This window comes from Sapajus apella, unplaced genomic scaffold (assembly GCF_009761245.1).
Source record: "Sapajus apella isolate SASKATOON/1434 unplaced genomic scaffold, GSC_monkey_1.0 scaffold191, whole genome shotgun sequence".
Lineage (NCBI taxonomy): Eukaryota > Metazoa > Chordata > Mammalia > Primates > Cebidae > Sapajus > Sapajus apella.
The window spans coordinates 784,655-800,248 of NW_022437131.1; the positions used below are offsets into that span (position 1 = coordinate 784,655).

At 40.0% G+C, this 15,594-nt stretch overlaps 1 protein-coding gene and 1 long non-coding RNA gene across 4 annotated transcripts in view; one reads left to right on the forward strand and one right to left on the reverse strand.

Annotated features, from left to right (window-relative positions):
* LOC116543617 overlaps positions 1–15,594 on the reverse strand; it is a 49,672-nt gene that overhangs the window by 6,154 nt on the left and 27,924 nt on the right. Inside the window, exon 4 of one of the 2 annotated variants that reach the window (XR_004265638.1) lies at positions 13,839–15,361. The exons of the other annotated variant lie outside the window; for it this stretch is intronic. This is a non-coding gene — a long non-coding RNA (uncharacterized LOC116543617). Of the gene's footprint in view, positions 1–13,838; positions 15,362–15,594 lie in introns of those variants that run through there. 2 annotated transcript variants of the gene reach the window in all.
* On the forward strand, positions 4,353–5,946 carry LOC116543608 (protein BEX1-like). 2 transcript variants are annotated; one of them, XM_032269284.1, is made up of 3 exons: positions 4,353–4,492; positions 4,889–4,978; positions 5,321–5,946. In XM_032269284.1, the coding sequence occupies exon 3, from the start codon at positions 5,326–5,328 to the stop codon at positions 5,710–5,712; it is 387 nt and encodes a 128-aa protein (XP_032125175.1). In that variant the 5' UTR covers positions 4,353–4,492; positions 4,889–4,978; positions 5,321–5,325; the 3' UTR covers positions 5,713–5,946. The 2 variants fall into 2 exon arrangements, with proteins under 2 accessions (XP_032125175.1, XP_032125174.1); XM_032269283.1 differs by having other exon boundaries at positions 4,889–4,967.

Consider the following 15,594-nt stretch of genomic DNA (forward strand, 5'->3'; position numbering starts at 1 on the left):
TTTTCTTCTGCAGCTTCTTCACCTCTCTCAGCCTTCATACAACTGAAGAGAGTTAATGCCTTGCTCTGTATTAGGCTTCAGCTTAAGGGAGTGTTGTGGCTGGTTTGATCTATTATTCAGATCACTAAAACTTTCTCCATATTAGCAATAAGGCTGTTTTGCCTTTTTTAAATCACTCGTGTGTTCACTAGAATAGTGCATTTAATTTCCTTTAAAAATGTTCCTTTTGCATTCACTACTTGGCTAACGGTTCAGTACAAGTGGCCTAGCTTTTGGCCTATTTTGTCTTTTGACCTGCCTTCCTCGATACACTTAATAATTTCTAGCTTTTTTTTTTTTTTTTTCTGAGATGGAGTCTTGTTCTGTTACCCAGGCTGGGGTGCAGTGGTGTGAACTCAGCTCACTGCAACTTCCGCCTCCCAGGTTCAAGTGATTCTCCTGCCTCAGCCTCCTGAGTGGCTAGAACTATAAGCACGTGCCACTACTCCTGGCTAATTTTTCTGTTTTTTCAGTAGAGATGGAGTTTTGCCATGTTGGCTAGGCTGGTCTCGAACTCCTGAACTCAAGTCATCCACACCCTCTTGGCCTCCCAAAGTGCTGGGATTACAGGCGTGAGCCACTGCGCCTGGCCAATGGAATCGTTTTGACAGTCCCAAAGTAAAACTATGTGACTAATCTCAACTGAATTTTGACAAGAGTGCCAAGACAATCCGGTGGAGAAATAATTGTCTTTTCAACAAAAGGCGCTGGGGCAATTGGATAGCCACATGTAAAAGAATGGTTACACTCTTAGCTCCCACTTTATAAAAAATTAATTCTAACTGGGTCAAAGACCTAAATGGAAGAGCTAGAACTATAAAATTCTTAGAGGAAAATATGGGGATAAATATTTGTGACTTTGGATTACAAAGGATTCTTAGATTCAAATGACTCTTGAATTCAAAAGATTCTTAGATATGATACCAATACCAGGAGCAGCAAAGAAAAAGAGATAATCTAGACTTCATCAAAATTAAAAACTATTCTGTGTGTGTGTGTGTGTGTGTGTGTGTGTGTGTGTGTGTGTGTTTCCTTTTGAGACAGAGTCTTGTTCTACGGCTTAGGCTGGAGTGCAGTGGCATGATCTCGGCGCACTGCAACTTCTGCCTTCCAAGTTCAAGCGATTTTCCTGCCTCGCCTCCTGAGTAGCTGGGACTACAGGCATGCACTGCCACATCCAGCTAATTTTTTGTATCTTTAGCAGAGATGGGGTTTCACCATGTTGGCCAGGCTGGTCTTGAACTTCTGACCTCAAGTGATTCACCTGCCTCGGCCTCCCAAAGTCCTGGGATTACACGCATGTTTCAAAAGGCATTATTATGAAAGCGGTTAAAAAATCCACAGAATGAGTTAAAATATCTGCAAATCATATATGTAGTGAGGGATTTCTGTCTAGAATATATAAAAACTCTTGCAACTCAATAATAAAAAGAAAAATAACTCAAATAAAAAGTGCACAAAGATCTGAATAGACATTGATCCAAGGAGGATATACAAATGACCAGTAAGCACATGAAAAGGTGCATCATATCATCAGTCATCAGGAAAATGCAAATCAAAACCACCACAATAAATGGCTGGAATCAAAATTTCAGATAATAACAAATGTCGACAAAAATGTGGATAAATCAAAACCATCATACACTACCGGTAGCAATGTAAAATACTCAGCCACTTTGGAAAATCGTTTGGCAATTCCTCAAGTGAGTAATCATAGTGGCATCACAAAGCTTGAAAACATCATGCTAAATAAAAAAAACAATTTCTAAAGAATACATATTATACAATTTCATTCATATGAAATATCAAAATAGGGAAATCTATAGACAGAAAACATATTAGTAATTGCTTTGGTATGAAGAGGATGGGGGAACAGGGGAGTGATAGCAAAAGAACAGGGGGTCGCTTTTTGAGGTGATGAAAATATCCGTGGTGATGGTTGCACGTATATATGAACATACTAAAAAACATTTTTTACACTTTAAATGGGCAAATGTTATGGTTTGTAAATTATATCTCTATAAAGTTGTTTTTAAAAAATATAAATTGAGGCCGGGCATGCTGGCTCATGTCTGTAATCCCAGCACTCAGGAGGCTGAGGTGGGCGGATCACTTAAGGTCAGGAGTTTGAGACCAGTAGGGCTAACATGGTTGAAATCCTATCTCTACTAAAAATATATTTTTTAAATTAACTGGTCATGATGGCATGCACCTGGAGTCCCAGCTACTCCAGAGGCTGAGGCAGGAGAATCCCTTGAACCCGAGAGGCAGAGGTTGCAGTGAACCAAGATCGTGTCACTTCACTCCTGCCTGGTTGACAGAGTGAGACTCCATCTCAAAAAAAAAAAAAAAAAAAAAAAGATAGAAATTGAAACTTAACCAGCCTTGGTTACTTGGTTATTATTTGAATATGAGAGACAATGTAGAGCAATTCAAGGATAATGGCCACGTTTCTGGATTGGTCAATGGGTGAGTACTAAGGTAGAAAACAAAGGAAAATAAACAGGTCTAATGAGAGAGAGAGAGGGAGAGAAAATAATAATAATAATAATAAGTAAGGGGTTCCACAGGCTTCTGAGCTGAGGAAGCCAAGGGTAGTAAGAATGGTCAGTCGAGAGTGTTCCTCAGGCCCTAGCATAAATGAAGAGGTATCAGAGTGGGTATGGACTGGCAGATAGTGTCCCTGCAGCAAGACTAGGCGCTTTCTGGGTGACCTGCAGGTGAGACAGTTAGGGCGAGGGTCTCAGTACCCTGCACTACCAAAGCCAGGTGAGAGATAGCAAAAATGTTCCAAAGAGGCTTTTCCCTGGGGTGGGTGAAAAAGAGAAGAGAGCAGGCAGGTTTGAGAACTGCTCCCCACTCCTGCCACCTCAATTACTTCTAGGCTTTTCTTGGAATCTCTCACCACAGAGCTGTAGAAAAGCCCTATTCTGGTTTCCAGAATGGGAAGAGACATCCCAGCTATGCTGAGAAGTGAGTCAGTAGGTGGGAATTTGGGGAAGAAATGGAGGAAGGAGCCAAAGTCATATATTAAAGTCATCACCTTGGTAACGTGTCAATTTATATTTTTGCAGTAAGCAACAGAATTAGGAGTCTGGACGTAGGAAATGAGAAACTCTGGAATACAGCAGTGGAAGACCAGCACCTTCCCAACCTCTTGTCAGGGCAGGGATGATCTATCTCTGCATTACTCAACCTGCCTTGGCCTCACAGCTCTTCCTTTTGCTTAGGTCTTCAAACCATCAATATTAGTAGCCATTAATTTTAGCAGGTGGCATTAGTTGTCAGCAAATGCTTTTTCATATTTAATGAATATTTATTATAATACAATAAAATAGAAATGTTTATTAACAAAACTTGAAATTTGTCCCAGAAGGATAAAAAGGTAGATTATTTACATAAAACGGCCAATATCTGACAACAGAACTGCTTCCTGAATATTTACTTCGCAGATAATTTTCAAAACACCAACTCTTTTCAGGAAAATTTTCTCTCCCTTTTTTTCCAAAAAATTTTCAAACAAGTGCGAATGTTCTAAAACATTCTAAAATTTCTCTGGTGTGGAGCCCAGAGAAAATGTTTTCTGTGTGGTATAGATGAACATAAACTATATATATATATATATGGGTATATATATATGTATATATATATACACACACACACATACATATATATATGTGTATGTATATATATATACACATATATATGTGCATATATATACACATGTATATGTGTATGTGTATATACATATATATATATGTATGTGTATATACATACACATATATATGTATGTGTATGTATATACACATATATATGTGTATATAATATGTATGTGTATATATATATGCACATATATATACATATATATGTATATACACACACACACACACACACACACATATATACTTTCCCAGGTTGAAGTGTTTCTTTCTAAAATAAAATTTGATTATTTTCAATTTTGTGAAGCACGCTGATTTTTAAAAAGGAAATAAAGAGAAATTATTAGGAAGCCTATACACAGCCAGGGAGGAGAGAAAGCAGAAAAGGCCAAGGCCATAGGACGGCGGTTTGGGGTGGGGGAAAGGAAGGGTACAGAGCCTCCCCGGTAACTGAAGATGGGTAAACTCCAACCGTAAGGCGATGATGCCACTTGCGGGCCCTCAGATTGGAGAGGACGGAGATGAGTGACTGGGCTGTGCGCACTGGGGCACCGCGCACAGATGGGAGGAGGGGGCTGTCTGTGTGTTCTAAGAAGGGTTTCAGTTGACTGGCTGCTGGCCCGTGGGGGTTGGTGGGTAGGAGGTTGAGCTTGGCAGTGACGCGCGGCCCTCACGTGACCGGGAGCTGCAGAGCTACGCAGCCTTCGGTGCAGTAGTCACTCGCGTCTGGCTACCAGCTCCCCGCTGCCCTGCGCTCGGCGGGCTGGCATCCGGTCCCGGGAAAAGCGGAGCAGGTAAGGGCCCCGGGCCCGCGGGCCCTGGCCTGGCCGGTGGCGGCTGACGGACCCAGGCCACGGGCGCAGAACACTGCAGGGGGTTCCCGCCAGCTTATTTTACACCCCAACATTCTTGGGAACATGGGGATCCTCTGAGGTGGGCAAGCAGGGGCGGCTGGGGGTCCAGGGGCAGCAGAGCAACCAAGAGCGATGGAAAACCACCCCGGAGTCCTTGCAGAAAAACGGGGAACACCTCGGGAGGGCGGGGCGGCCGAGGGTCGGGGCGGGGAGCGGGAGTCGCGGGGCGCTGGCAGTGAGGAGGGCCCGGGCCAGTGAAGGAGGTGGGTGGCGGAGGGTCCTCGCTAGCGTTCCGCTGCAGCAGCCCCCACTCCCCGCACCCCGGCCCGTCTTCAGGTCTGTGAGGCTAAGTGTCCCGGCGGCGCACCTCGCGGCGAGAATCCGGAGGAGGAGGAGACCGCAAGGATAGGCCCAGGTCAGTGCGAGGGACGGTGGTCAGGGCGGGTGCAGAGTCCAGTTAGTGGTCCCCTCCCAATTCCCCCATCTCCCGTCCTCCATTTTGGTGCCTGCCGAGATCTAGGGATGGATCTGTAGGGAAAATGGTGGGTTTGAGTGGAGGGAGGGGAAAACACGAGAAGTGGGGGGGCTCGAATGAGGGCCCCCTAGTGGGCGCACGAAGCCTCTCAGGTGGGATACATGAAATTAAACAAAACAAAACATGTTGATATCCATGGCGCTGAATCCTGAAAATGAGTAGTCGTGCCTCTGTCCTCGGTACTGAAGCGTTCACCAGTTATTCAGCCCCTTCTCTCTCCTTTTGTCTCCTAGGAGTAATGGAGTCCAAAGAGAAACGAGCGTTAAACAATCTCAGCATGGAAAATGCCGACCAAGAAAATGAAGAAAAGGAAGAAAAGAAGCAAGCTGCTAATAAAGGGGAGTCCTTGGCCCTCCCTTTGGATGCTGGTGAATACTATGTGCCTAGAGGAAATCGTAGGCGGTTCCGCGTTAGGCAGCCCATCCTGCAGTATAGATGGGACATGATGCATAGGCTTGGAGAACCACAGGCAAGGATGAGAGAGGAGAATATGGAAAGGCTTGGGGAGGAGGTGAGACAGCTGATGGAAAAGCTGAGGGAAAAGCAGTTGAGTCATAGTCTGCGGGCTGTCAGCACTGACCCCCCTCACCATGACCATCACGATGAGTTTTGCCTTATGCCCTGAATCCTTATTAGGGATACAGACCCCTGCTTTCGATATTTACATGTTCATGATGTGCCCTTGTTGTAAACCTTTACCTGTCACTTGTTTACGTGGGTCTCCTGTTACCAGCTTCTAATTCAATATTGTGTTTCTGACCCAGTCTGTAAGATTTTTGTTAGCAGAAGAATTTTACCTATTGCATGGAAAGATGTTCATTATATATTGTGAAGTTAATAAAGCACCTTTAAAAAGTAATCTCTGTATTCTTTTTTATTTAAAAATTTATATTAATCAACTTAATACATGAATTGTACTGAAATTAAACATACCAAAGGATTAATATAGGGACTTGTTCTGTGAGATGGGTTAATGTATTTTTTATATTTTCTGTAATTTGAGAAGAATTGAAAACATTTTTAAATAACCTTTGAAAGCAGTAGAGTTGCTTAATAAATACTTGCTGATCAGCACTATTCAATATAGCAAAGACATGGAATCAACATAAATGTCCATCAATGAGAGACTGAATAAAGAAAACGTACATATACATCATGGAATACTATGCAGACATAAACACAAAGAAATCATGTCTTTTATGGGAATATGGATAGAGCTGGAAGCTATGATCTTTAGCAAACTAATGCAGAACAGAAAACCAAATACTGCATGTTCTTGCTTATAAGTGGGAGCTAAATGAAAACTCATGAACACAAAAAAGGGAAAAACACACACTGGGATCTGTAGGGGTGGAGAGTGGGAGGAGAGAGAGGAACATAAAAGATAACTATTGGGTGCTGGGCTTAATACCTGGGTAATGAAATAATCTGTACAACAGCCCCCCCACCTGCCCATGACACAAATTTACCTATGTAACAAACCTTTACATGTGCCCTGGAACCTAAATTAAAGTTTTTTTAAACAAAGAAAAAAATACTTGCTGATCAAATTTGGATCTCTTAGGTGAATAAACCAAGGAATTTGTATAAATTGGGGGTGGCATTTCCTTCACGACTGGAATGAGGTCATTTGTGTAAGATTTGTGTTTACCTGTTTTTTCTCCCAACCACACTTAATATGCAATGCTCCCATCCTCAGATATTCCCTTCAGATATTTAGCAAGAGTGCTCAAAGGTAGGTCTCACTAGTCCAGCATACCTCCTATTCTCAGAATTGAACTGTCTGTTGGCCATGCTAATTTCTTCCTGATGAGGCAGGCACTTAACAAAAGTAAAATTAATAATGACAGAATTAGGAGCTATGAGTTTTTGTCTGGGTTCAGTTACTAAACAAGTAAATAACTTTGGATGTATAACTTTGATTACTTGCCATTACTAAAGAAACACTGGGTTCATTTAGTAATGTCATAATGTTTCTAAAACTATGCTAATCTGCCACCTGTGTGAGAATCACCAGGGGACTTTCTTGAAAATGTGGTTTGTACAAAGTTCTAGGTTCCCAACCTAGATCCCCTAAATGGGGCTTCAGAACTTTTGTTTTTAGCAACCTTTCCTGGTGATTCTGATGCGCATTAATGTCTAAATTGTTTCTGGTATGTATATATTATTTACTATGATATCAATTCTTTTTTTTTTTTTTTTTTTTTTGAGACTGAGTCTTGCTCTTGTTACCCAGGTTGGAGTGCAATGGTGCAATCTTGGCTCACCGTAACCTCCATCTCCTGGGTTCAGGCAATTCTCCTGCCTCAGCCCCCTGAGTAGCTGGGATTACAGGCACGTGCCACCATGCCCAGCTAATTTTTTGTATTTTTAGTAGAGACGGGGTTTCACCATGTTGACCAGGATGGTCTCGATCTCTTGACCTTGTGATCCACCCGCCTCGGCCTCCCAAAGTGCTGGGATTACAGGCTTGAGCCACCGCGCCCGGACTTGATATCAATTCTTAAAAGCCATAATAATTAGAAGAATATAAAGGTGAATATCTGAATTCAGTTGAGGGAAGCATTAAAATGTAAAGGATGAGATCATGAAAAAAATACTAGACTTATTACATAACAATTTGAATTTTGTTATCTTTTGTAGGATAATAGGTGGTTTTTTGGTACTCAACTGCATTTTTCTTTCTTTCCTTTTTTTTTTTTTTTTTTTTTTTGAGACAGAGTTTCCCTCTTGTTGCCCAGGCTGGAGTGCAACGGTGCAATCTGGGCTCACCACAACCTCCACCTCCTGGGTTCAAGCGATTCTCCTGCCTCAGCTTCCCAAGTAGCCGGGATTACAGGCATGTGTCACAGTGCCTAGATAATTTTGTATTTTTAATAGAGATGGGGTCTCCCCATTTTGGTCTGGCTGGTCTCAAACTCCTGACCTCAGGTGATCCGCCCGCCTGGCCTCCCAAAGTACTGGAATTACAGGCATGAGTCACCGGGCCCGGCCTCAACTGTGTTTTTCTTAAAGAACATGGATTGTGTTAAAAAGAAATACAAGCTAATGACAGAGCTTACAAATGCAACTGAAGCACATAAAAATTCTCAAGGACAGAACTGAGATATGTAAATTTCATATTAGCCTTGGATAGAGCATTCATGCCTTAATATAATCATCCCTCCTACGGAGTGTCTTAATCACTGTCTTAATCAATACAATACAGCAAAAGTGACGGGATGTCACTTCTGTGGTTATGTTACAGAAGACTGTGATTGCCATTTTGCTAGCAGATTCATTCTCTCTCTTCCTCCTTCTTCTCAATCACTTTTGCTGGCTTTGATGAAACAAGCTGCCATGTTAGAGAGGCACATATAGAAAGGAACTGAGAGTGTTCGCCAGCCAACAGCCAGTGAGGAACTGAGATCCTCAGTCTAATAGCCCTCAAGGAATTGAGTCCTGCCAAAACCACAAAGGTGAGTTTGGAAGCAGATTCTTTTGCATGTTTTATTTTTTTATTATTTTGAGACACAGCTTCGCTTTTGTTGCCTAGGCTGCAGTGCAATGACGTGGTCTTGGCTCACCACAACCTCTGCCTCCCAGGTTCAAGCAATTCTCCTGCCTCAGCTTCCCAAGTAGCTGGGATTACAGGTGTCCACCACCATGTCTGGCTAATTTTTGTATTGTTAGTAGAGATGGGGTTTCGCCATGCTGGTCAGGCTGGTCTCAAACTCCTGACCTCAGGTGATCTGCCCACTTCGGCCTCCCAAAGTGTTGGGATTACAGGTGTGAGCCATTGTGCTCTTCCAGGTCTCATAAATTTTAACCTCAAACTATGTAAGCTAACACAAAATAAAATGTATGCTTAAGCAACACTATTGGCCTCATCAAGTTAAAAATAACAGGAAACACCTAATGTAAAGCCTTCTACTGGGAAGCTGACAAAAGAATGTGTGTTTGAAAAAAGCCTCAGATCCAACATAGGTCCGGGGTCAGAGATTCTGAAAGTCTAGCAAATAATACCAGAAAAGCTGGTCTGTTTATGCAACGAAAATTTAAGTTAGCCTGAGGATAACGAAGGGGCATCACACACAACTGAGTAACCCCAAACAGTCATTTGATACTCTGATATCTGCATTTTTCAGAAGTCTTGTCAAATAGTTACATGTTCTCAGCTTTGTGAAAGTAACTTAACTCTAGAAGAAAAAAATATCTGTGTGGTGGTTCACGCCTGTAATCCCAGCACTTTGTGAGGCCGAGGCAGGTAGATCACCTGAGGTTAGGAGTTCCAGACAAGCCTGGACAGTATGACGAAACTCCGTCTCTACTAAAATATAAAAATTAGCCTGATGTGGTGGTGGACGCCTGTAGTCCCAGCTACTCAGGCGGCTGAGGCAGGAGAATTGCTTGAACCCAGGAGGCGGAGGTTACAGTGAGCTGAGATCGTGCCATTGCACTCCAGCCTGGGAAACAGAGCGAGATTCTGTCTCAAAAAGAAAAAAAAGTGGCTGCAGGCAGATAAAGTTGGAAAGATGCAGGTGTAAATTACAAGATTACCAATCACTGTTATCATTGAGTAAATACCTTCAATGACAACCTGTATTACAGTGCTATTAGAAGAAACATGGGACTGAGACAACAGGGTAAATCAACAAGCATAAGAAACCATGTCATCATCCAGTTTGATTGAATAAGGGATGGAATAGTCACCAAGAAGTCATTTTTTTCCTCAAGAAGCACAAAATTTAGGGGACTAATATAAATGCAGTAGGCCCTCCATATTTGTGGGTTCTGCATCCATGGATTCACCCAATCAGGGATCAAAAATACTTGGAAAAACAAATTCCATCAAGTTTCAAAAAGCAAAACTTGAATTTGCAATATGCCAAGCACTACATTGAGTCTGCATTTAACAAAGTCATATGGAGTCATTGTATAAGGTATTAAAAGTAATCTAGATGTGGTGTAAAGTTTACAGGAGCATGTGTATAAGTTATGGGCAAATTCTGTGTCATTTTATTTAAAAGAACTGAGCATCTGCAGATTTTTATATTCCTGGGGGTCCTGAAACCAGTCTCCCATGGACATTGAGGGACAACTGACTGTACATGGAGGATATAACTTGTGAGTCTTCGGGGCCTCACATTTTGGAAATGAGGATGTCCTGAAAGAATTATAAATGAGTAAATCTGATAGACAACAGATATGATTTTCCATCTCTATGGCTAAAGCAGGGAAATATTTGTGAATATGATACTGAAAAGATTGGATACATCTAGCCAACGTCATCTGGAAGTAGTCCCATGGAGGTGGGGCAATGGAAGTGCTTCAGGAAGAAAAATGATAATAACAGGTGCCGGGTGCAGTGGCTCATGCCTGTAATCCCAGCACTTTGGGAGGCTGAGGTGGGCAGATCACAAGGTCAGGAGTTCAAGACCAGCCTGACCAACATGGTGAAATTCCGTCTCTACTAAAAGTACAAAAATTAGCCAGGCGTGGTGGCATGCATCTGTCATCCCAGCTACTCAGGAGGCTGAGGCAGGAGAATCGCTTGAACTCAGGAGGCGGAGGTTGCAGTGAGCTGAGATGGCGCCACTGCACTTCAGACTGGGCAACAGAGTGAGACTCTGTCTCAAAAAAAAAAAAAAACAAAAAAACCCAAAAAATGATTGATCACAGTAGTATGCTCCCACGAGCAGAGGCTTGGAGATTCTTTAAGCAGCTTAGGTTTGAAACAAAACTTGAAGACCAAGGACAAATTTTAGAAGGTTTTAAGGAAAGAAACTGTGAAATAGATGGCATAAGTGTAGGGTAAGAGGCAGCTTAAGAGAGAAGGAAAGACGCAAAAACAAGGCACAAGATAAGGCAGAATGAGCTGAAGGGGACTCTGCCAGTAATATTTGACTAGCCCAGTGAATAAAATGCAGAATAGATGAGAACAGCTATTAATTAATGGATACTTGAGCTACTAAAATTGATTTTTTTTAAAGAATAAAAAGTAGTTTCATCCCATGGGGAATTTATAATAAACCATCCCAACAGAACTAGAATATAAAATTCTTATGAATGTCAAAGGAATAAAATTTACCACACAAGCTATGAATCAATATAATCAGCTGAAGGAGGTAGTGAGAGTTTGAGTTCCAAAAGATAATATTTACGAACCAAAGGAAAAGGTAGATGGGCAGATATAAAGATAAACTTTCTATCAGATGCCTTAACAAGGACAAAGGCAGTTGTGTATTGATAGATGTTTAACAACTGAGTTTTCATTAAACTATTTGTAGTGTTAGTCTATTTCCACTATGTAAATGCTCCTACTACAGTTGATTTCTAGCTACCAACATGATGTCACTTAATGCAGAGATGTGCACAATTTGCTGTCAAGAACATGCCACTTGCTTAAAGGCCTCCTTCACCAATGTGATTAAAAGGGGAACATTCCCATGCAAAGAAAATGAAAGTTGAAAGTGAGAAAAGGAAATATCTGTCGTAAAGGAGATGTAGGATGAGCATAAAGGAGGTGGAGATGAAAGAAAAAGAGATCAAGGCAGACAGAATTCAGCCGTATGCAGTACTCTTATGAACAAAAGGGCCAAGAAAATGTGTGTGTGTGTGCACACTTGCGTGTGTGTGTTTGTGAAGCGGGGGAGATGCAACAGTGGAAAGGGATAGATTGGTTGATTACCTAGACATGGATACTCATATGCAGTTTAAAGGAGTGTTTGTAGAAGCGTGGACTCTGGAGTCAGCAGACCTTACTTCAAATATTGGGACCACCACTTACAAGCACCGTGTGCAACCTTTAACAAAGTTAGTCAACCTCCCTTAGCTTTATTTCTCTTACCTGTGAAATGCAGAAAGTGTTTGGCAAGATGCCTGCCATATACTAAGCTCTCAGTAAATGCTAGCTGTTAATGTTATAAAGTATGTAAAATGAAAAAAAGGTTTTGATTCACTAAAAATAGGTTGTCTAATCTTTCAAAGTTAATAACATTAGTGGGTTTTAAAAAGTATTTATTGATCCCAGATGTCAAAATTTGGCCTGAAGAGGATCAAATCTGACAAGCACATAGTTTGTATCACACAGTGCTGTATGATTTTTGAATCACTGCTGGTATTTAATAATTGACAAATTCCACAGGAAAATCCAGATTTTAGATTTTCATGAAAAACCAGGAGTTTTGTAAACCCTGGGGTTGCATTCCCACATTGCATCAGTTGACTGGAGGGAGCCTAGTGGTGGTTTCAATCCTTTAGAAAAGCAGGTGTTTCCGTTTTACTTTCCTTACTCGGCTTTAGGGAAAGTAAAGCTTGTTCACATTACCTAGTTACCTTCCTGGTCCCTAGAGTCATTTCAATTTGTATTATTTAATTCATATAAACTGCATTTCAAAAGTGATATGAAGGAATGGTTCAGCAAATGATTGAGATTCAGATCAACTTAAAATTCAATACTTTTTATGTTCCAAATCTGCTGTTTACAATAAGGTAACCATGTGGCTATTGAGAACTTAAAAAGTAACTAATGCAATTGAAGATGTGCTAAAAGTATAAAGTACACACAGGATATTAAAGACAGTACAAAAAAGTGAAATATCTTTTTTTTTTTTTTGAGATGGAGTTTCACTCTTGTCATCTAGGCTGGAGTGCAATGGCACAATCTCAGCTCACTGCAACCACCGCCTCCTGGGTTCAAGCAATTCTTCTGCCTCAGCCTCCAGAGTAGCTGGGATTACAGGCATATGCCACCATGCCCCACTAATTTTTATATTATTAGTAGAGACAGGCTTTCACCATGTCAGCCTGGCTGGTCTCGAACTCCTGATCTCAGATGATCCACCCGCCTCTGCCTCCCAAATTGCTGGGCTCCACACCCAGACCAAAAAATGAAATATCTTATCAGTAATTTTATATTGATTATGTGTTGAAATGATAGCAATTTGGATATACTGTGTTAAAGATATTATTAAAGTTAGTTTTGTCTGTTTCTTTTAAATTATGTTTACTATAAAACTTAAAATTAGATTTATAGCTTATAATGTATTTCTATTAAATAGCACCATTCCAAGTAATTTTAAAGATATACCATGTTTTTAAAATTAAAAAATCATACTTTAAAATGTCTGATAAAAATGATAAACATTCATTTTGGAAAACACAAAGAAACATAAAGAAAAATATTAAAAATCTTAATTCTACTAAATATTGTTAAATATTTCAGTTTCTTTTTGTTTAGATTTTTCTACATGAAATGTTTATACATAGAATCTTATTCTATTAAAACTGGATCATATATATATGCTATTTTTCACTTAACATTTTAACATAATCTTTTTGCAATATCTTTAAGAATTCTTTGAAACAAAGTTGCTAAATGGATTAAGAAATTGACCACAATAATAAAGTGGGAGAAAATATAGATAATTATTTAAGTATGTTAAAGGCATTTCTCAGTAGATGACTGGAAATTAAACAAAATAATTGATTTTATTACATAAAAATAAACTTTTGTATAGTATAAGTACAATGTAAAAACAGGCAGATGAAATAATGAAAAATATAACATATAGGAAAGACAAAGGATTAATAATACAACTCTACAATAAATTGATTGAAATCAATCAAAGAAAGGGGAACACATAAATATGAAAATGGATGGATAAAAAGTTAAAAATTTTTATGATTAATAGGCACGTGGAAAAAATGATCAGTTTCATTCACATCTTAATTCAAGCTGCTATAACAAAATACCATATACTAGGTGACTTAAACAACAGAATTTTACTTCTCACTGTCTGGAGGTTGGAGTCAGAGCACCAGCATTGTTGAGTTCACTGAGAGTTTTCTTCCCAAATTGTATTATAGATGGCTTCCTTTTTGCTGTATCTTCACAGGCAGAGAAAGAGATCCTGTGTCTCTTCTTCTTTTTATAAGGCCACTAATCTTCTCCAGAGAGCCTCACTCTCATGATCTAATCTAACCCTGAGTATCTTCTAAGGGTCCTACATCCAAATACTGTTACATTGGGGATTAGGGCTTGAACATATTTATTTTGGGGGAACACAAATATTCAGCCCATATTAGCTAGTAATCAAGGAAATGCAAATGAGAGCAAGTAACATTTTGAAGTAACAATTTGGCAAATAATTTTGATAATAGCATCAGCCAACATTTATTGACCACTTATGATCTAAGTGCTTTACATGCCTTATCTCATTCAATTTCCCTAACCACATAAATTGCTTTCGGATACTACTATAAGGAGATTGGACCACACATTCAAAGAAACGTTACTATATACTTGTGAGGGTGGGATTTGAACATAGACAGTCTGACTTCTGAATCTATGACATTATTAATTATTTATACCTAGAGATGAGGGTTTAGAAAAATGCGCACTTTTATACAGTATTGGTGAGAATGAGAACTGGTACAACATTTCTGGAAGGTAGGTTGGAAATAAGCATTAAAATACTTCTGTAACCTAGAAATTTTATGCCTAGTACTGTACTATATCAATTGTATTATTTGTAGTCATACAAATAATCTGTATTTGGGCTTTGAAAATATCTAAGTGTGCAAGTATGTAAATATATGCAATAATAGGATGTTTACTTTAGCATTTTTGAAAAACCAAAAATCTCAATAAGACTAACGCTTATAAATAACGGGAAAGATGAGTACATTAAGATGTAATAATACTTGGAAAAGCTATACAGCCATTATAAATAATGGAGTAGTTCTGAGCAGAATGAAATGGAAAACTCTTTAGGAAATATTATCATATCAGTTATATTGCATATGGAGTTTTAGCTGTATATAAAAAATAATCCCCTCAAACTAGCTTAACTATTAAATAAGTTTGTGATTTCACATAGCAGGAAGAGCTGAGGTAGGTAGAACAGGCATCGGGGGCCACTGATTCAGTAACTAAATGAAGTCATTAAGGATCCAGGTTCCTTCCATCTCTGGTCAGCTTCTGCTATGCCTGGTGTCAGCTTCATCCTAAGGCTGGAATTACCCCTAATATAATAAGATGGCCATTTGCGGTGATAGAGTCTACATTCTTCTTTGTTTCTGTCCTTCAGGAGAGAGGGAAAACCTTTCCTAACTATGGAATAAAAGGCCATCCCTTCAATCCGATCAGGCCATTTTAAGAGGGTTGGCCATCCTCAACCAGTAATGGCACTTAGGTAAATTCCAGGTTTGACAGGTTCAGAATAATTAGAACTTGTCCCCTGAAGTTTGTGGTGAAGTGAGATGGTGTTGACATCCAGATATCTGGAGTTCTGTTAGGGAGGAAGAGAGAAATTCATGTTAGGTAGATATAGATGACACTGGGAGCCTCAAACATAAGAATGGCTCTGGACTCTATGGACTCCAAGAGGACCTGGTGGGAGGTGAAATACAGCAAGAAAACATGCTGAATAATATTTGCAAGGAAAGGAGGCAGGACATAAATAACTGATGCAATCCAGAAAGTGCCAACACCTGGGGGAGAAGAGAAAAAAATATATAGAGA

What these genes read in the sequence shown, in the direction of transcription:
- LOC116543608 (XM_032269284.1), top strand. Translation starts at nt 5,326, where the DNA reads ATGGAGTCCAAAGAGAAACGAGCGTTAAACAATCTCAGCATGGAAAAT.